This window comes from Embiotoca jacksoni, unplaced genomic scaffold, assembly GCF_022577435.1.
Source record: "Embiotoca jacksoni isolate LCO1_2020_lvr unplaced genomic scaffold, fEmbJac1.0.p SCAF_16, whole genome shotgun sequence".
Taxonomy (NCBI): Eukaryota; Metazoa; Chordata; class Actinopteri; family Embiotocidae; genus Embiotoca; species Embiotoca jacksoni.
This window is the reverse complement of record NW_027185296.1, coordinates 1,047,943-1,068,756: the sequence shown is the minus strand read 5'-3', so window position 1 is coordinate 1,068,756 and position 20,814 is coordinate 1,047,943. Positions and strand designations below refer to the sequence as shown.

Sequence of the window (20,814 nt, the reverse complement as noted above, 5' to 3'; positions counted from 1 at the left end):
TTGTACATTACAACAGAAGAGCTAGGACTTTGAAAAGAAAATGTGTTGCTCGGATGTTCTCTGCCTTTTTTGCCCCTTACACTCTGCCTCTCTGTTTCTCAGTATGACCGAGGGCCTGGGCCAGCTGACGGACGGAGTGTGTGGTCTGGACGATTTTACACTCAATCACGTCTACAATGTGTGGCCAGGGTACGACTACGTGGGCTGGAACAATGAGAGTTTCCCAAGTGGATTCGTTGAGATAACGTTTGAGTTTGACCGTATACGAAACTTTACCACCATGAAGGTGAGGTTCCTGATCAAATTAGGTAATAATGCCTTGGCCTGAAATGCAGAACTTGTCTGAGCTCCACACCTTCAGGATCAAACAACTTTTTATTAATTGTCCTGTCATGTCTTGTGATACAACATATCCTGTTTGTATTGCACAAAGTTGTAATCACTAATTGCACCTTTGCATCTGCCCATTAAAACAGAAGTACAATAGAGCTCATCTACAAAAGGTGTACCGTAGGATCATTATGCACAAAGCAAGCAGTTTGATTTATTCTCAAAAGTTTGATTTTAGTCTTGAACTATAATTTTATTCTAGAAATATTATTTCAACTTTATTCTCGATATTTCGATTTTATTCTTGACTTTTTTCTCAAAATAGTATTTCAATTTTTTTTCAAGACTTTCTGACTTTTTTCGACATGTATACTTTATTCTTGACATGTCAATGTTTTGCTCGACTTTTTTTCTCCACATTTCGACTTTTTTCTTAAAATAGTAGGCCAGTTCAACTTTTTTCTCCACATCTCGACTTTTTCTCGACATTTAACATTTTTGCTCAATATAGTGTCAACTTTACTCTCAACATGTCAACTTCTTTCTCTGCATTTAGACTTTTTACTCAAAATAGTAGCTCCACTTTATTTTCGTCATTTCAAATTTTTTTCTTGACTTTTTTACAAAAATGTTGACTTTTTCTTGAAAAAGTATAGTTCAACTTTATTCTTGACATTTAGACTTTTTCCTTCACAGCAAAATTGTAAAAAAAAAAAAAAAATCCCCCTCCACTTTTTTTTCCCTTAATCTTAATAACCCGTCGTAATTCAGTGTTGTCTCCCTGAGCATTAAAAACAAATCTCCACGTGGCTTTTTTCTATCCCAGGTCCACTGCAACAACATGTTCTCTCGGCGCGTCAAGGCCTTCCGCCAGGTGGTTTGTTACTTCCGCTCCAAATTAGACTGGGAGGCCATGCCGCTCTCCTTCAGCCCGGTGGTGGATGAGAAGAATCCCAGCGCACAATTCGTCACCGTCAACCTGGCCAATCACATGGCCAGTGCCATGAAGTGCCAGTTCTATTTTGCTGATGCCTGGATGCTGTTCAGCGAGATCACCTTCCAGTCAGGTACACACTGAACAACTGTGTGTATAACATGACATTCTTGTATATTTTAATTTTTTCAATTAATGTTTATAAACCATCAAGAAAACTGTTTCATTTTGAGTTTGATGAGATCAATCTCCCTTTTTAGATACAGCCATGTACAACACAACACTGGCTCCTCCACACACAACACACAACACACAACCAGGTTAGTAATCGCAACATTCACACACACACACCCCACTTGTATGCTACTAATAATAGACAGACTCGGTTAAAAATCCTGTGACAGTTAAACACCTGGCATCTTCTTTTTTGGTCACACCCAACACCTTTGTCTGAGCATTTGGCCTTGATAGTACACAAACACAGCATGCAAACAATCCACTTATTGATATTGTGTTATCAGAAAAAATACTGCTGTCTTGCAGTGTATTGACAATATGTAAATGAATTATAAATAGTGGCAAGATCGCATGTATGTAATGCCTATTTTATGAAATTAGTATGTGGTAAAGATTTGGGACAGACTTTATGGCTTAGGAAAAGCACTAGGTGTTACTAATAACATTAATAAGTCATGACAGTGTGACAGTGAGCCAACGTGCACAGAACCAGGAGACTGAAACTGAAGCAGTTACATGCATTTAAATTTGATCCATTACACCTGTGTTCTGTGAAAAAGGCCTGTAGACTTTTCCCACAGCAGGCATAAGCCTTGTCACTGAGCCATCATGCACAATACAAGGAGTCTTTTATTGTCCGCCATGAAATCTATTCTGCTTTTACACATTTTACAGAAAGTCTGGTTATTGTAAATGCTTTAATATACTGATTTAACAGGGAAGATGGCTACCACATGTTTTGCATGCATGTAGAGAGTAGGTTCTCTTCAAAATCTCTCAAAGGTGTCTCTCCCTGTTCTCTCTCCAGAGGATGACCCCACACACAAAGTAGATGACAGCAACACAAGGATTCTGATTGGTTGTTTAGTGGCCATCATCTTCATCCTTGTGGCCATCATTGTCATTATCTTGTGGAGGCAAGTGTGGCAGAAGATGTTGGAGAAGGTGAGCTCATCACTGATTTATTAAATTCAATAATTTTGTTATATACTTGTTAAAGTTGTCCTTCGGGAGGTGGTCCGATCTGTCCCTTCACCCCCCACGTCCTGTATTCTAGGTCTCACGCCGGATGCTGGATGATGAACTAACTGCTAGTTTGTCAATACAGAGTGAGACTTTCGGCTACAGCAACAACCCCAACCAGTCGAGTACAACCAGTGAACAAGAGTCTAATTCCACGTATGAGCGCATCTTCCCTCTCGGTCCAGACTACCAGGAGCCATCTCGCCTCATTTGCAAGCTGCCGGAATTTGCACAGAGCTCAGAAGAGCCCGGTAAGTGGACACACACATCTGCTTCAATACACACATCCATTTAAATTGATTTGCACAGTCAAATATGCTCAACTTATTTTGTTTTCCAGCTTCAACCAGCACAGCGGCCTCTAAATCCAACACAACCACTGTGGTCCAAGATGGCGTCCCTCACTACGCAGAGGCAGACATTGTAAACCTGCAAGGTGTGACAGGAAGCAACACATATGCCATCCCTGCAGTAACTATGGACCTGTTGTCGGGAAAGGATGTTGTCTTGGAGGAGTTCCCACGAAAACTACTCACGTTTAAAGAGAAGCTGGGAGAGGGCCAGTTTGGAGAGGTGGGTGCTGTTTGCCTGTCTTGAAGATAGTAGCACAAGCCGAGTGATGAATCTCACTCTCGTTGCCTCTCTTTTAGGTACATCTGTGTGAAGCCGAGGGAATGCAGGAGTTCATGAATAAAGAGTTTTTGTTTGACATCCCTGAAGACCAGCCAGTCCTAGTGGCTGTCAAGATGCTCCGTTCAGATGCCAACAAAAATGCAAGGTATGGTGCTTCTTAACTGGAACTGAGATGAATCGTCGAGTATAAACGCGACTTTAATATATTTCTGACTTACTAAGTCGTTTAACTCCTGCAAATTGTTTTGTGTTTGTAGGAATGACTTCCTGAAAGAGATAAAGATCATGTCACGTTTGAAGGATCCCAACATCATTCGCCTGCTCGCTGTGTGCATCTACAGCGACCCGCTCTGCATGATCACAGAGTACATGGAAAATGGAGATCTCAACCAGTTTCTGTCCCGCCATGAACCTGAGGGACAACTTGCTCTGCTGAGCAATGCACCTACTGTCAGGTGAGTAGGTGGCTAATGTAAGTAAATGTTGTTTGTATTTTCTTCAGAGCATAACAGTACCTCTCCCCATTCTTCTCCAGTTTCAATAATCTGTGCTACATGGCCACTCAGATAGCCTCAGGGATGAAGTACCTCTCTTCTCTAAACTTTGTCCATCGAGACTTGGCCACACGGAATTGCTTGGTGGGAAAAAACTACACAATAAAGATAGCTGACTTTGGCATGAGCAGGAACCTGTACAGTGGCGACTACTACCGCATCCAGGGCAGAGCAGTGCTGCCTATACGCTGGATGTCGTGGGAGAGCATTCTTCTGGTGAGGACTGCTACTCACATTTATGTTTCTGCTAATATTCCCTGGAATTTAACCAACATATTTCCAGTTGGTGCAAGAAAACATGCTTAACATCTTTTGTTCTGCAGGGTAAGTTCACCACAGCTAGTGACGTGTGGGCCTTTGGGGTGACCCTGTGGGAGATCCTAAACTTCTGCAAGGAACAACCCTACTCTCAGCTCACTGATGAGCAGGTGATAGAAAACACGGGGGAGTTTTTCAGGGACCAGAAGCGACAGGTGAGCGTCGATACGAGCATTTCTCAGAGCTGTGAACACAATTGAATCCCTGTCTTAATTCCATGCTCCCTGTGGTGCAGATCTACCTGCCTCAGCCTGTGCTGTGTCCAGACTCACTCTACAAGATCATGTTGAGCTGCTGGAGGAGGAACACAAAGGAACGGCCCTCCTTCCAGGAAATACACAAAGCCCTCGTGGAAATGCAGCCTTAAGCCAGTGCGATGTTTAAGACAGAGATTCCCAGTCTGCTCATCTCTAGAGGAAGACGGCGCATGACAAGAGTAGCTGACACAATCCAGGTTTAAGCTCTCTTGTTTCAGTGGAGAAACAGGGTGGGAGAGGGGCACCGGTGGGCTCCAAGCCATGGTTTGGGAAACACTGTTTCATGGACTTAAGACACGGTGGAGATGGACTGACATTTGGTGTGTGTTAATGAGCACAAACTGTTGGCTAAGATGTTTTTATAGACATAGAGGTATTATTATAAAAATCTATTCTGTCTTATTTCACACCATCCTTTGAACACAAACAGAAACATGTTTAAGTACATGAGCGTTGGTTGTCTTTTGAGGAAGACAAAATTTGATGTAGCATGTGACATTTGGCACTTTTTAAACTATATTTTAATTTCAATTGTTAATATTGGTTTAAATTTCCCATGTTACAGTGTTTGAAATATTAAAATCCGTGTTTTGTTTTGGAAGACTGCTTGAATGTAGAAAGGGAAAAGTGCAGCAAACCATTATTGTCATAGCTCCAATAACTTCAGGTATTTAGAGTAACGAGAATAACAAGGAAATATCAAGTTTGAATTCATCTCCCTGCAGTTTTCCAACCGTGATTTGAACATGAAGTGTATATGACTGTGTATTTTCAATAGATAAGTCTAAATCTCAAATATCAATATTTTGTATTAATATTTATATGTTCATATGTGTTTGTTCTGTTTATGTTCTGTTGATATATTTGTGTATTAATATGCTCTTTATTCGGAGTATCACATTTGATTTAATTTTTCCTGGTTACCTTTTTGATTTATACATTATTTTTTTTTCCTGCTGCAAACTGTCTGAAACTGATCATAAACCAAGATCAGCAGCATGCTCTTTGGTAACTGATGAGGTATTTTCAAGATGCTTGTCATGAATCCAGGCTATGTTTTGGCCATGTGCCGTTTTGGTTTAACAGCATGTGTTTATAGTCAGCATAATTGGAAAGGTGTTACGTGTGAGTGTGTTGTGGATGTTGAACAGAAAATAATTCTTCTTTAGATCACGAATGCAAATGAATTGAGAATGTTGACCGCAAATGTTTGATTGGACTGAATGAGATCACTTTCCCAGTAGTTTATAGTAACTCCGTACCACAGTTTACGAGTCATCTGGTTTATAGTGTCGGCAATCACTTAGATTTTTCTGTTAATGAATTATTGCTTCTTTTCATTTTTTCCAGTTGTCCATCTAATTCTTTGCAATCTGTTTTTAACTCTGATAGCTTGAAGCTTGTATTGCACACTACAGTTTCAGCAAGTTAAGCTGTATTTACAATCTCTGCCATCTTTACAAACGCCTTTGTCCCACTCACCTTGTAAATCAGAGACACTCATTGTTGTCCTGGTTATTGGTATTCTTAACTTTTAATGTGGTAGCTAAAGTTTTTTGAGCAACAAAAGTGTACACGTTAGATATGATATTTGGTTTAGAGACAAGTTTGTGAAGCATGTGGTAATTTTCATCAGATAAAGACATCTTTTAATGGCATGTTCAATCCTCTCGGTGTAACAGATCAACTGAGGCCAGATGTATCGCTCTACAAATGTAATGGCACCCTGACAAAGTCCTCATTTGTTTAATTTTATCACATCCTTGTACTCAAATGTTTATATTTCAGTGAGAATGTTTTATACATGTTGTAAACAAAAGTTGTACATTGATTAAAAAAAATAAAATAAAATTCAAACAGGGAATTCTATCTCTTCTGTCTCTTGTCTTATTTACAAGTACTGAATTTTTCATATGATGTCTGTGTGGGCTGTCCTTGTAGCTGAGCTAAGCGGTATCAGGATCCCATTGGCTGAGTGCTGACATAATATCCAATCAAAACATGGAGGCGGAGTGAAACTTATGGCTCCACAGAGTGGAAAACCACTCCTCAGATCAGACTTTGAACTTGTTCCTTTAAAAGACTTTAAGCTTTAAATGTAACGATTTCTTTGTTGCCAGATTGAGCTTCACACGATGAATAAGGTGGTTTTGGTGACGGGGGCAAATAGGTAATAACTTTATTTATTGTTTTTGGTACAAACCTCAAGTGTTAGGATCTTCACAGAAGATTCCTAAAAGGAAAATGACTTACTACAGACCATATTATTGTATCATTTCTTTTATATATTTACTTTTTTTTTTTTTTAAAGACATTCCCAGTTAATACAAAAATGTTGAAATCCTATAACACTATGTTCGATTGTAGTAATAATGTGTGGTTTCCCTTGCAGTGGCATTGGCCTGGCGCTGTGTGAGCGTCTCCTCTCACAGGACACCGAGGGTCTCCAGCTATGTCTGGCCTGCAGGAACATGCCCCGGGCCCAGGCTGCCCGCTCTGCCCTCCTCGCCTCTCACCCAGCAGCCCAGGTGGCCCTGCTGCAGATGGACACCAGCAGCATCTCCTCCGTCATCAGCGCTGCACAGGAGGTTAGACACAGGTGGGAGCATTGGACTCAGCAGCACGGAAGTCTAAATCTACATTGGCATACTCAGACAGTCATCAGCACTGAACAGGTGGTGCTGCTAGTTCTTTGTGTATAATAGACAGTGAAATTCTGTGCCACATATCTTCAGGTATGACCGGCTGGACTACCTCTACCTGAACGCAGGCATCATGCCAAACCCACAGTTTGACATTAAAGCCTTCTTCAAAGGCCTCTTCTCCAGGTACATTGTTGATTTAATGCTCCTGGCTTCTGTAGCTCCTCTAAATCATTCAATATTACCATACCTTACACTTTGTCATTCCCAGATAATTACAGTGCATCCGGAAAGTATTCACAGCACTTCACTTTTTACACATTTTGTTATGTTACAGCCTTATTCCAAAATGGATTAAATTCATTTTTTTCCTCAAAATTCTACACGCAATATCCCATAATGACAAAGTGAAAATAGTTTGTTTAAAATTTTTGCAAATCTATTAAAAATAAAGAACGAAAATATAACACGTACATAAGTATTCACAGCCTTTGCTCAATACTTTGTTGAAGCACCTTTGGCAGAAATTACAGCCTCAAGTCTTTTTGAGTATGATGCTATAAGCTTGGCACACCTATTCTTGGGCAGTTTCTCCCATTCTTCTTTGCAGGACCTCTCAAGCTCCATCAGGTTGGATGGGGAGCGTCGGTGCACAGCCATTTTCAGATCCCTCCAGAGATGTTCAATCGGGTTCAAGTCTGGGCTCTGGCTGGGCCTCTCAAAGACATTCACAGAGTTGTCCCGAAGCCATTCCTTTGTTATCTTGGCTGTGTGCTTCGGGTCGTTGTCCTGTTGGAAGATGAACCTTCGCCCCAGTCTGAGGTCCAGAGCGCTCTGGAGATGGTTTTCATCAAGGATGTCTCTGTACATTGCTGCATTCATCTTTTCCTCCATCCTGACTAGTCTCCCAGTTCCTGCTGCTGAAAAACATCCCCACAGCATGATGCTGCCACCACCATGCTTCACCATAGAGATGGTATTGGCCAGGTGATGAGAGGTGCATGGTTTCCTCCAAACATGACGCTTGGCATTCAGGCCAAAGAGTTCAATCTTTGTTTCATCAGACCAGAGAATTTAGTTTCTTATGGTCTGACAGTCCTTCAGGTGCCTTTTGGTAAACTCCAGGTGGGCTGTCATGTGCCTTTTACTGAGGAGTGGCTTCCGTCTGGTCACTCTACCATACAGGCTGCTTGGTGGAGTGCTGCAGAGATGGTTGTCCTTCTGGAAGGTTCTCCTCTCTTCACAGAGCAACGTTGGAGCTCTGTCAGAGTGACCATCGGGTTCTTGGTCACCTCCTTGACTAAGGCCCTTCTCCCCCGATCGCTCAGTTTGGCTGGGCGGCCAACTCTAGGAAGAGTCCTGGTGGTTCCAAACTTCTTCCATTTACGGATGATGGAGGCCACTGTGCTCATTGGGACCTTCAATGCTGCAGAATTTTTTTCTGTACCCTTCCTCAGATCTGTGCCTCGATACAATCCTGTCTCGGAGGTCTACAGACAATTCTTTGGACTTCATGGCTTGGTTTGTGCTCTGACATGCACTGTCAACTGTGGGACCTTATATAGACGGTGTGTGTCTTTCAAAATCATGTCCAATCAACTGAATTTACCAGGTGGACTCCAATCAAGTTGTAGAAACATCTCAAGGATGATCAGTGGAAACAGGATGCACCTGAGCTCAATTTTGAGTGTAATGGCAAAGGCTGTGAATACTTATGTACATGTGATTTTTTTCGTTTTTGATTTTTAATAGATTTGCAAAAATTTCAAAAAAATGTATTTCACGTTGTTATTATGAGGTATTGTGTGTAGAATTTTGAAGGAAAAAAAATGAATTTAATCCATTTTGGAATAAGGCTATAATATAACAAAATGTGGAAAAAGTGAAGCACTGTATACCTATACTAAACATCTATTTCCCATGCTACCTTTCTCAGATTTCTATTATGCTTTTATTGCAGGAATATCATTACTATGTTTGCCACCGGTGCGGGGATTCTGAGGCAGATTGATGGTGTCACTCCCGATGGCCTACAGGAAGTTTTTGCGACCAACCTCTTTGGTCACTTCCTTCTCGTGAGTCACTGGTGCTTCAGAATAATGTGGCATTTCAGTCTGATCCGTGTGTCAAAGGTGGTCCAACAAAAGCATGCTTCATCCAGTTTTCTGCACTAAGGGTATTTGTCCTTGATGGGACAAAAACAGGTGATACTGGATCTGTCTGTCACTTAGCAACAATGGTCATTAAAAATTAACAGCATGTACTGTTCTTGCCATAAGGTCACCGTGGACAGTGTGAGTGGTATTAAGTTTCCATCAAAGAGTAACCTTCTGAAAGTTCCTCTTTCAAAAATTATGGATCCATCTGCTGAGATGAAAACATGTTTACCTTTAGACAGTGACATAATATTTTTTGGTAATATCTTCTTAAAACATTCCCTGAAGCTCACACTGGAAAGAGATGTCCTTATTAACCTTTGAATTTAACAGATAGATGTTATTCTGTGCATTCATGCATGAAACAATGATTAAGATACAGTGATTTCACTTGTTTCTCACAGAAATCAATCAATTATCTGAAACCAAGTTTAATTTTATTCAAATGAACATTTGGCCTCGCTTTCTTCTGCTTAAAAGCAACAACTTGGTAACCAGTGTGAATTTTTTCTTTTGTTTTCAGAAAATATATGTATTGTAATGTAATGCTGTGGTTTTCTGGCCCAGTTCAGGGAGCTGGAGCCGGTCCTGTGCCATGCGGGCCGGACCTCTCAGCTGGTTTGGACCTCCTCGAGTAATGCTCATCGCTCGGCTTATAACCTTGAAGACATGCAGCACCAGGGCGGCGCCCAGCCTTACAGCTCCTCCAAGTACGCCTCCGACCTGCTCAGCCTGGCACTGAACACACACTTCAACAAACAGGTCAGCTCTCATGCACCTCACAGGCTAAGTATGACTGAGATGAATTTTTTTTTTATGTTGATCATAGTAATCCTGCTGTTTGTTGTATTCTAGGGTTTGTACTCATCTGTCATTTGTCCTGGTTTTGTAATGACCAATCTCACCTACGGCATCCTGCCCTCTTTCCCGGATTTCCTCTGGACGCTGCTCATGCCTGTCTTTTGGCTTGTGAGTGCAACTCTGACAGTGGTATTGACACACACCTGTTTTTCCAGTTCGGGTTAATACTGTGTTGGCTGCATGAGGTCTGAAAAAAAAACCAGTAAAGATTTTTTGGACTTTAGCTGTCTTTCTTTCATGCACACAGATAAGAATGTTCACCAATACTTTCACATTGACACCTTACAATGGAGCTGAAGCCCTGGTAGGTATAACACAAAAATGATCATTTTCTACACAGTTCAGTCCAAATTCATGCACTGGATCCTGCTCTTCCTTTCAGTTTTGGCTGTTTATGCAAAAGGCTGAATCACTGGACCCATATGTCAAATACCACAGCTTAACATCGGGGCTAGGAAACAACTACACACAACCACGCAAGGTATGGACGGGGAAATGGTCCAACCATTAAAATATTAAGTTAAAACAGTCTGTAATTCATGTGGTGAGTTATGTCTCTTCTGCTCTTCTTTCCAGATGGATATTGATTTGGAAACATCAGAGTGTTTGTATGAGAAATTACTGCAACTAGAGAGTGAAATGAGGAAGAAACTGAAGGACAAAGAAAAGGAAGTCCACAGAAGTCCTGCAGCATGTGAATCATCTTGATACATGTTATGCTATCTTGGATGGAGAGCATTTTTATTGCTGTCCCGCAGTGTGCTCTGGCTATCAGACCCAACAAAAATAACAGTCATCTGTCTGATACAACGCAAGATGGACTTTACAGCAGGAATAGATGAGATACACTGACTCTAAGAATTTTAAGATGGATTTGTTGTTTCCATCTGTCTACAAAAATAATGTATGTTGTGAGTGTTTGGGAAAGAGTTTACAATAAAAAATGAGCATTGCGTGTTTCACCTATTCAGTCCACTCACTTTGCAAATGATGAAATCCGACGAGGAGAACAGAACAGTACTAAAAAAATATGCCACATTCAGTGTCTCTTCACCTTATGCGGTCCATGGGGGACTTTCTCCAATCCGGTTGCTGATCCCATGATCCTCACGAGAAAAAGCAGTGCAGTCTGTCAGCAGACTATCAGTATCGTCCCAAAAGTTGACATATGTGGTCTGTGTGAGCCCCTCTGCGGTGTACGGCGGTGCCTGAATATGCGCACAGGCGCACCTGGAATTCTGCTCTGGAGGTATTGGGGCGCAGAACCAGCTGTGATCCCCGTGTTCCTCGCTTTGCTTCCCCGTCCCGGACTCCTCCTCTGCTCCGCTCAGTTTCGGGTTGCAAAACGTCCAAACCATCCCGCAGAAATAGACGAAAAACGTGCCCATGACCATAACCATGAGCGCGTAGGACTCTATCATTGCTTTGGTGATTGGAGACGTCATTTTTTAAATGCGCCCGATGATTCGGTGAACTTCTGAAAGAGTGTTCAGGAGAGAGTGTCAGTGCATCCTGGGGGTTGAACCACTTCAGTACCACTCTGTCCAGCACCGCGAGATAAGACAATGAAACGAATGATAGCTTTTGAAGCTGATCATAGGATAAAAGTCCTCTGACAGTTATGAAGGCAAAAACTATTTTTTTTTTTTTTAAATATTAAACTTCAGCTAAGCGGATAATGTTAGGGGTTAGAAAGCTGCACTTATATTCAGATTTATTTATTTAACTTTTCGGTTTATTGTAGCCTAAATCAAATAGACTATAACAAGGTATATGTTCAGACTTAGTTTTGTTTGCTTTCACTTTCTGATGTTAATCTTTATATCACATTAGTTAAACTTTTACTAGCAGACCTTAATACTTATTCCAGGCAGATTCAGCTGATTGTAATTAGAAATTCTGCAGCCAGTGAGGGCAGATAGAGGAGATCTTTGAAGGTTAACTTTTAATCCTGTTTGTGTCTGGTTGTCTCTCCTAGAGGTGAAGCCAAAATACCTTAACTGTGATATTTGCATGTTTGAGATACAGATAGTTTTTGAATGAATGTAGTTGACTATTTAAACAGACTTTAATTGGAAGTATTCATTTGTCTGTGACAATCAAACAGGAAGTTGCCCCTAACCAGCCTGTCAGCAGCCAGGCTTTAACTTTTCTTATAAGGCATCAACAGCCACAACTCCCAAAATACCACCAATAATCAGACACATTTGTTAGTGTCTTTTTCGGGATTCAGATTAAAAAAAATATTAAACCAGGTTTAAAAACTAACTGCTAGTTTGAGGTTTATACCCAGAAAATAAACTTAACTGAATGCTTTCTATAAATTCTTTTACAAAAAATTGTATATTTTGTTGATCACCTTTTTTTTTTTTTTTTTTCTTCGATTTTGTTTCTCTGATAGAGCATAATAAGTGCATTTGCGATGTTGACTGAAATCACTACTGTGACCACTGTGCACAAACATCATTCGAAGATTTGTTAAACATTTTTTTCTGGCACTTTCACGTTTATTTTGTAGGGACAGAAGGCTTTTCCCATAAATGAGGGGATATCATGCAATAAACGTTCAAACTCAAACTGGGGACTTTGCAATATTCAGCAAGGTGTAACGTCACATAATGCCGTTGAATAAAATCATGTTTATCCAACGGCATTATGTGACGTTACATCTTGCTGAAAACAAGACATACCCCCCCTTTCAAACCTGTAAAGATCATACGTGAAACTTAACACGTATGCACCAAATAACTGCAACTTGTAATGCACAACTCATGGTGTTAAAACCTCCACTGTACCAGCATCGAGAGGACATGGGGATGAACCAAAGAAAGGGAAATCTGGTCAAACCATTGAGCCTTTGGTTATAAAAGTCCCCAAACTGCACCATTGTGGACAGAACCATATTTGCTATTGATCAGGTTTTATTACCTTCAAGCAGTAGACTATATCTAAATACGAGTGTGGCATGCTGTTTACACTTGCAATGCATACAGGGTTTAAAGGGGCCTGGGGCTTAGTGTAGTCTGAACCATAGACATATAGACGAGCCTGATTTAAATGTCACCACAGTCGGTCAGCGTTGGGTTGGTCCGCTTTGACAATTATGTCAGTTGTATTTCCTCACATCTCGCTTTCCAAGCTTACGTCTATTAACAGAAGCACCTGCCGTCTCCCTTTTGTAGTCTGTAAATACAATATAATTATTAAATGAGCATGGTGGAATTTTGAGCCCTCGACTGTTCACAAACTGATAAACAGTTCTGGTGAACAGTCCCGACGACTAGAGGCTTCTCTGAACAGTCAAAACAAGAGCACGAAGTGGAAACGAGGGCACCCATGCTTGGCTTTACAGGCGTTAGCAACAAGCAGCCACTGTTGCATTGTGGGAAATTGGGTTTTCATTCTTCCGTTGCGTAACCGAGTCAGTTGCCAAGCGACCGCAAAAAGAACTACACGCCCCACCCGCGCCATCTCCGAGGTCCCGGATGTCTATCGCGCCGGAAGAGAAGAAGGTCCTTTCCCAGCCATCTTGTGGCTTCATCTAGCGAAGTGTTCGCACCAAGCCTCGTAGAATCGGAGGAAATCCTGCTGAAGGGGCGCCATCATGCCCGGACAAATGCAAGAAGGTTTTGGCTGCGCCATAACCAATCGGTTCGACCAGTTATTTGACGACGAGTCAGATCCCTTCGAGCTGCTGAAGCAGGCCGAAGTGAAGAAGAAGGAGGCTGCTGTTCCAGGTGCCGCCAAGACCGCAGCCCAGGCTGCGAAGCAGCCGAAAAAAGAGTCCCAGAAAGAGAGAAAGGCCCCGCTGTCCGACAAGAAGGAGGAGACCCAGGCGCCCGTCCCGCTCAAGAAAGATGGTAACGTGTTTCTCGGCGTTTCTGCTCCCGTAATCAAGCGGCGATTTGAAGCTAACGGGCTACGTCGCTCGCTTCCTAGCTAGCGCCGACCCGTAAGCCCCGTGACATGAGGTCCGCATGGCTGCTCCTGCGCCCCCCCGCCGGGCTGTCATGAGCTGGAACAATAACATTTAAACAAACGTGTGTTGCGGCGGGATCCGTGGGGGCTTAAGCGATGCAAAAACGATAAACCGTTTGCAGGCCAACTTGTTTTGGCTGGTCTCCCCCCCACCACCACCACCCTCCGTCTCCCCCACCCTCCTCCTCCTCCTCCTCCACCACCGCCACCACCACCGGGCCTTGTTGAGCAGACACAACCCGGCAGCCCGGTTGAAAAGCTGAACGACTAAATTCACGTGTTTTTCAATTTGTACTCCCGACGACATGCGACTCTAAACTTGAGACCGCTTGTTGTGGGCTTTTACCCAGAATCAGCTGGAAGTAGTTAATTATTAAATAATAATAAAAAAATATATATATATATGATGCGATATAGTAGGAATAGTCGAAATGAAACGTAACACCGGCAGGAACAGTTGATGAGTGTAAAAGTGGAGTGGATCATTTGTGTTGAGCCATGAGGAGCAGCTCGTGGTGATGAACCTCGTGGTGGTGGTGTGGGGCGTGTTGAAGCAGCTTCCAAACTTACACTTTCTATTGGCGCACAACCCTCGACCTGCCTTTTCGATTTCCGTTTCACCAGATATTGTCCGTTTTACACGTCCCATGATCTGATGGGACTGTGTTTAAGCCCCTAAACTTACTCTGCAAAGTCACCATTTTGATTTTTTTGATTTTTTTTTTTTACAACGTTTGTACTCATTGTACATTTACTACATGAAGAAGTTAAATCAGGTGTCACCAACTCGTAGGCAGTTAGTTGGCCATTATCATCGTGTTACGCTGCCAAGTGGGCTCGTCTCTGAGCCTGAGAGGAGATCAGACAGGTGCGCAGACTATGGTGCACCCAGCTGCTGCTGTGTAGTGGAGGGTGTCTATTTTGGTAACTGGTGATTGAGGCCATGGGTGGGACTTGTTGTGTCACATTGGGCCAGTGGCAGTCAACTATGTGTCACGGAGGGTTCGACACTGTATCTGATTTTTCCAACAAAAGTACTCAATTATACCGAAAACACACAAAAAACAACATTTGGGCTAAATTACTGATAAATGTTTTTTTTTTTATTTATTTTTTTTACACGGTTTAATGATGAGATTGCAATACAGATAAAGGAAATTGCAGAATATTAAATCAATGGAGCATCTGCCTCCCATCTTTGCACATTAAATGGAGCAAATAATTCCAATTAAACAGAACAATCCCTCCTTCTTCCTCTTGTCTGGGACTCGGCAGCAGGTCCCGATCTATCAATTCTGTTGGGTCAACTAATCCTCCTCTTGTGGTCAATCCTAGGTGCCGGCATGAGGAGAATGGGCCGGAAGCCGGAGGGCGAAGGCCCCAGACCCCAGGCCGGCCAGGGAGAAGGTCGCCCCCCCACAGACAGACGGCCCGTGGACAGGCGGCCACCTCGCCGCTTCGAGAGGCCTGCTGGCGACGCCGGCGAGAAACCCGAGGGCGGCGAGTTCTCGGTGGAGAAGTGAGTTTAATTTCCAATCGTGTGAGTGGGTGCGCGTGAACCCACGACTGGTATACCTTTCACAGGGCGTTTTTTTTTTTTTTTTTTACTTCCACATGAGGCTAAAGCAGGTTTCATCACAGGGTGGGGAGCAACTGTTGAGGCGTTGCTTACAATGATAAGGCTCAGCAGTGTTGCCCAAATTGCGACGGGCAGATGTAGCTCTTTGTCTCATTACTTTGCCTGGATAAAATTTATACTAAACTATTAACTGTAAAGAAGATGCCATCGATATTTTTTTTATAACGGTGTGAAAACAGATTTTGATGGTACACAGAATTATAAACAGAATCTGCAGTTCGCTTCAGCTTAGTGCGTTTTAGCTCAATGATTTGTTGTTCTGCTTTACTGTTTTGGTTCTCAGTCATGTTTGGTTGCAGCAACCTGCTTTTAAAAAAACAAAAACTGCTCTACGCTGTATAACTTGGCACCAATCAGCTAACAGACACAGTTAGCGATTAGCTGGCAAACATAATGAAGCATGTAGCAGCTGAACCGCCAGAGATTTTCCATCGAGTTTGTAGAGACCAAAACCAGAGTTAAAAGAGAGTGATGATTGCATGTACATAGTAATAGTGATTTTGTTGTGTAACAGCTGGATGTGAAATAACTGGTTTGTTAGCAAGGTATATAAGCTCTAATGATTTCAAGTCAGTGTTGCATTCATAACTTGTTTCTGCTGCCCCCAAGTGGCCAAAATATTCAGATATTATTATAAGTAATTGCCATTCAACCCGAGCTCAATTGAGTCATCACGTACTTTTTCTGTAAACTGGTACTGCTTGTTTAAGTATGCCAGTCTAGTCATTTAGTTTTGATGAAAGAAACAAGAAAAAGGACCAAATGAAATAATATAGCTTTCGTACTAAGCTTCCGATTGGAGGAAGCTTGAGGAAGCTTTGATTTGACCGCTGTTCTGCGTCCATCTCTTCAGGCCCGTTGGTGACAGGCCAATGAGAGGACGTGGGGGCGGCCGGGGCGGCCGTGGAGGCAGAGGACGCGGCATGGGTCGCAGCGACGGCTTCGACTCCCGAGGAAAACGTGAATTTGATAGACACAGCGGCAGTGACAGATCGTAAGTACTTTTTCGAGCCTTACAGAGCGCTTAAATGAAATCCTCTTGATTCACACCGGTTCCTTTCCAGACCCTTGTGTGCGTTTTGATGCAGTGCATGTGTTATGATCCTGGCTAAAGCAAATGTTGTTTCAGTAGTCTGAAAGGTGAGGAGAAGCGCGGTGGAAGTGGATCTCACAACTGGGGCACCGTCAAGGACGAACTAAAGTAAGTTCTCACATGTGCGGCACACCTGGAACTTTGCATGCTGGTAGTTCGGGAGCTAAAGACCGCCTTCACACTTCATTTTTGTTTTTGGAGAAAACTTGGTTGTGTTTTCTTTTTTTGTTTGCACAGAAACTGTAGTCACATATGGGGATCCCTGGGAGAGATGGGTTTTAGTGGGCATCTGTACATTTTTTGATTTGATAAAAGCCCTGCAATAAATTCTCTTCATGTAGGTTGTAATGTTATTGGTCTTTTGTGAAACTTGACTGTAATTACACTGCTAGTTGTGCTCCGGCATTGTGTAAACACTTTACATTTGCACGGTTGAAAATATAAACAATCACAAACCTAATTTCCAGGGATCAATAACCACAGTGGAAAAAGCTATTCTCCGGCTCTGCATGCCGAGCTTAAAGTCTTAGTGAACAGGAAATTGTGACGTCTGACCCGGATGTCATTTTTCTCACAGTGAGCTTGACCAATCAAACGTCCCTGAAGAGAACCCTGAAGGAGAGGAGCATCCACCTGCTGACTCTGAGAATAAGTAAGTTCCTGTTTTTTCCTTTTGTGGCCTGTCAAAATCTATTTAGGTTTTCTTAATATAAGCTTAATCACTTCTGTTTTACATTTTGTCGCTTTCAGCATTAATGTAGCCCAAACTGTGAAAGCATTTTATGAGAAAGAACACAAAATACTTGAGTCCAGATTTACATCAAGAAGTCATTTAATTGAAAGACGGTGAGGTTGATGCTGCTAACACTCATCTGTGTCTGTGTGTCTGTTGAAGGGAGAATGAGGTTGAGGAAGTGAAGGAGGAAGGCCCCAAGGAGATGACTCTGGACGAATGGAAAGCTGTGCAGGACAAGGAGCGGGCCAAGGTGGAGTTCAACATTCGAAAGGCCAACGAAGGCGCTGATTGGAACAAAGGATTTGTGCTGCACAAGTCCAAGGCAGAGGTGAGTTGAAAACACAGCCCTGCTCTTTTGGGGGAGCGTTTTCTATTGGTTTTAATATTTGCACACGTTATAGCTGGATCACTGAACCACCAGATACTGTAGACCTTGCCGATTTTTGGCAGGTTATGTTTGACTCAAACATAAACCACATTTATCTTTCCAAAGCAGTTTAATAATGTCTTTTCAAAGAGGCGTTAAGCAGCAGCTCAGTGCCCCTGCAAAGGAAAACCCCGTCCTCAGCTTTTATTAAGGAATTTAAAGGGCTTGCTTTCTCCAGGGAGATCAGGACAAACTTTAACAAGTGCTGCCTCAGTGTCCTGTTGACGACGGCAGCATGTTCGGTTTCAACAGAACATGTTAACCGTTCATTTCTGTGTTAACTGCTCGATGAAAGTCGCAAAATGTATTGATAGCTGCACAGCAAAGGGGGTGGTGGAGTCACTTTATTGGACTTAGATTTGTACTGTATACTTCAAAGAGAAATGCCAAGCAGAGTTTATGAAGCAATAAATCAAACATTAAATAACCAGTGGGAACGACAGCAACGTTAGTGGTCAGTGATCCACTTAGTGTTGCTGCTGTTTGCTGTATATACTTTAGTCTCTATTCTGCATTTTCACTCCACTAGTTGGAGGAAGCAAAGCAGGTCATCTACAGACGGAGGGCATTTACAGGTGTATGGTTGTAAGTCAGACAGATTTCATCCTGCTGGATTTGCAGGGTTTTACAGGATGTTCTTTTTTTTATATGCATGTAAAATGAATTGTAAAATATTGACATTTGTTGGTACAAACATAATTTTGTTCAGTATATTAATGTTGTTTGCTCTTCAACAGCAGGATAAGAAATGTGAGGTGATTGAGCCTGAACCTGAGGAGCCCAAGGTAAAATTTCTACTGTTGCATGTTCTTCACTGTATCTAAAAACTTTTCTTTTAAAAAAAAGAAAAAAAAGAATCATCATTGATTATTTACCGGTTTTGTATTTTAGCTCGACGATGAGCACCACTTCCGTAAGCCAGCCAATGACATTACGTCCCAGCTGGAGATAAACTTCGGAGACCTGGGCCGTCCCGGTCGTGGACGTGGTGGACCACGTGGCGGCCGCGGAGGTCGTGGCCGCGGAGAAGCCCCGAGGCCGGTCCGCGGAGGAAGGACTGACAAGGTACATAAGCAAAGCCCCCAAGTGTCTGTCTGCATGGGAAGTGGGCCATTTTTTCCCCCTTCTCATTGTTACTCCTTATCAAAAAGCCTTGAACTCAGTCGATATGGGTTATTGATTAAAAATCTAATTGTTGAGCCATTTCAAGCGGTTTTCTAAAGGCCCCTTCACCTCCTTCATTTTTCTGCGACACATCTTCAGATGTTTGAATTTTCTAATGCCTTCATGTTGTCCACTTCTCCTTCCAGTCATCTGCGTCTGTGCCAAACGTGGACGACCCAGAGGCCTTCCCAGCCCTGGCTTAAGCCCCGGCTGCTGACCCTCAGGCCTACAGGAGCCTCCTTAGCACCTCCACTACGAGGCTTGCATGTTCCTGGATCCTTCAGCAAAGTGAAAAAAAGATGGAGAAGACTGTCATTAACTATGGCACTCAATGTGAGGACTGAGTTTTACCCAATAAAAACAAAACGAAGATGGAAAAAAAAAACAGAAATTAACACAAAAAAAAAAATCAAAAAAAGAAAAGGACTTCTTGCTACTCTGGAGCAACTTATTGGTAGAGGTTTTGTACTTGGAAACAAAGTAGCAGGGATGTTTTCATACAGTATTTTTTTCAGAGGTTATGCATTGTCCATTGATAAATTTTTGTAATTGCTGCTTGAAAATATGCATTTTGAAATGTAAGCATAAGAGTATCTTTAGCGTGGTGGTGTGTGCCATTGCTTGCTCGCTTTAAAATAGGCACTGTGGAGCTCCAGCCCAAGCTCACAGGCTCTGACACCAGGTATTTCTGATGAAGTTACAGCTTCAATCATTGAGATTTATGGATTTTATTTTATTTTTTTTCTTTAGCGCTGGGGTATTGTTTTATATTTTATACAGGAGGTCTATTCTTGTATGATCTACGGCCTGTAAATCTGAACTATTTTCATAAATTCTTTCAGAGACTGTATTTCACTTGGTGCAAATGGGACACGCCTTGATCTCGGATCAAGGCATGCCGCCTACATTTGAATGCATTGATGAAATGGCGCCTAAATCTCAATTTAATGTTCTTTTGTACTGAAATGCTCTAAAGGAGTAACATTAGGTCATTTTGGAGGAACACTTTGGTGATTACTGTCCTAAATAGAGACATTTTGTCAGGAGGATTAATTTGAAGCTGAAGGTTATTCCATGTGTTTGGGGTGCTGCTCACCATCTGATGTATCTTCCTCCGTGACCATTTCATCTTTGGTCACTAGCCATGTGCAAGTCAATTAATGCCTTTCTTTTTACTTTAGAGTGATAAGGAGAAGTGTTTTTACACAGGGAGATGTGGCTGTAGACCTCTGGAAGCCCACAGACCCTCTCCGACTGTTTACACACTCCACTCGAGCATCGTTCCACAGACGTAAACTCAACCCAGCTTCAGTTTGTTTCTGCGGTCTGTTCTGTGCTGACATTTTCCTCCACTGTTGACTTGCCCTGTAGCTTCCACAGTGGCACCACTGCATAATTGCTCTGAAAGAAATACAGTTGTCCATTGTGTGGAACAACTGAAGTGCTCTACAAATGTGTGAATTCTAGCCCTGCTATTAGAGACCTCTGTCGGTAAATAAAGATGGTCGATAAATTTTTTGCCCTGTCCCCTTTTTTGTCCGGCCTGCACACGGGGCTAAAGGAAAGTACATATGCACAGTACTTGTTTTGTTTGCTTCTCTCTCTCCCCCTCCCTTTACCCCCCCCCCCCCCCCCTCCATACATGGTCTCTGACGTAAGTGTTTTTTCCACAGAAATGTTTACAGAAAAAAACTCAAGCAAGTACATTAAATAGGTACCTCCCACCTGAAATTTGCAAATGTGTGAAAGATCAGTCAATTCTGGTATCCCAGAGACTTGCCTGCTGTCAACACTGATTAATTACTAACAACCACTTTACTCCCCCTCTTGCA

The 20,814-nt window shown here is 42.4% G+C and overlaps 3 protein-coding genes and 1 long non-coding RNA gene across 7 annotated transcripts in view; 3 read left to right on the top strand and 1 right to left on the bottom strand.

The window, feature by feature from the left end:
- The window catches only part of ddr2a (discoidin domain receptor tyrosine kinase 2a), a 29,268-nt gene extending 23,126 nt beyond the window's left edge, over positions 1–6,142 (top strand). The window contains exons 7-17 of the mRNA XM_069150088.1: positions 103–286; positions 1,157–1,397; positions 1,525–1,584; positions 2,310–2,446; positions 2,559–2,775; positions 2,865–3,097; positions 3,175–3,302; positions 3,415–3,612; positions 3,693–3,927; positions 4,035–4,184; positions 4,265–6,142. Of these exons, the coding sequence (XP_069006189.1) occupies positions 103–286; positions 1,157–1,397; positions 1,525–1,584; positions 2,310–2,446; positions 2,559–2,775; positions 2,865–3,097; positions 3,175–3,302; positions 3,415–3,612; positions 3,693–3,927; positions 4,035–4,184; positions 4,265–4,396 (1,915 nt within the window). The 3' untranslated portion in view covers positions 4,397–6,142. The remainder of the gene's footprint in view (positions 1–102; positions 287–1,156; positions 1,398–1,524; positions 1,585–2,309; positions 2,447–2,558; positions 2,776–2,864; positions 3,098–3,174; positions 3,303–3,414; positions 3,613–3,692; positions 3,928–4,034; positions 4,185–4,264) is intronic.
- Positions 6,143–6,408: 266 nt separating this feature from the next.
- Positions 6,409–10,896, top strand: hsd17b7 (hydroxysteroid (17-beta) dehydrogenase 7). 2 transcript variants are annotated; one of them, XM_069150086.1, is made up of 9 exons: positions 6,409–6,456; positions 6,679–6,885; positions 7,022–7,114; positions 8,889–9,003; positions 9,652–9,846; positions 9,940–10,053; positions 10,193–10,249; positions 10,328–10,426; positions 10,522–10,896. In XM_069150086.1, exons 1-9 carry the CDS (start codon positions 6,422–6,424, stop codon positions 10,651–10,653), a joined length of 1,047 nt encoding a protein of 348 aa, XP_069006187.1. In that variant the 5' UTR covers positions 6,409–6,421; the 3' UTR covers positions 10,654–10,896. The 2 variants fall into 2 exon arrangements, with proteins under 2 accessions (XP_069006187.1, XP_069006188.1); XM_069150087.1 differs by lacking the exon at positions 10,193–10,249.
- On the bottom strand, positions 6,617–11,343 carry LOC138198604 (uncharacterized). Its single transcript, XR_011178283.1, has 3 exons — positions 10,926–11,343; positions 9,990–10,132; positions 6,617–6,863 (listed from the first exon to the last, which is right to left on the bottom strand). It is a non-coding gene; the product is annotated as an uncharacterized lncRNA (long non-coding RNA).
- A 2,085-nt stretch (positions 11,344–13,428) lies between these two features.
- Positions 13,429–20,495, top strand: serbp1a (SERPINE1 mRNA binding protein 1a). Of its 3 annotated transcripts, none has more exons than XM_069150085.1 (9): positions 13,429–13,805; positions 15,259–15,442; positions 16,416–16,556; positions 16,692–16,763; positions 17,233–17,307; positions 17,551–17,719; positions 18,559–18,603; positions 18,710–18,883; positions 19,129–20,495. In XM_069150085.1, exons 1-9 carry the CDS (start codon positions 13,550–13,552, stop codon positions 19,183–19,185), a joined length of 1,173 nt encoding a protein of 390 aa, XP_069006186.1. In that variant the 5' UTR covers positions 13,429–13,549; the 3' UTR covers positions 19,186–20,495. The 3 variants fall into 3 exon arrangements, with proteins under 3 accessions (XP_069006186.1, XP_069006184.1, XP_069006183.1); XM_069150083.1 differs by having other exon boundaries at positions 13,430–13,805; positions 16,695–16,763; positions 18,556–18,603; XM_069150082.1 differs by having other exon boundaries at positions 13,430–13,805; positions 18,556–18,603.
- The last annotated feature ends 319 nt before the right edge of the window (positions 20,496–20,814 follow it).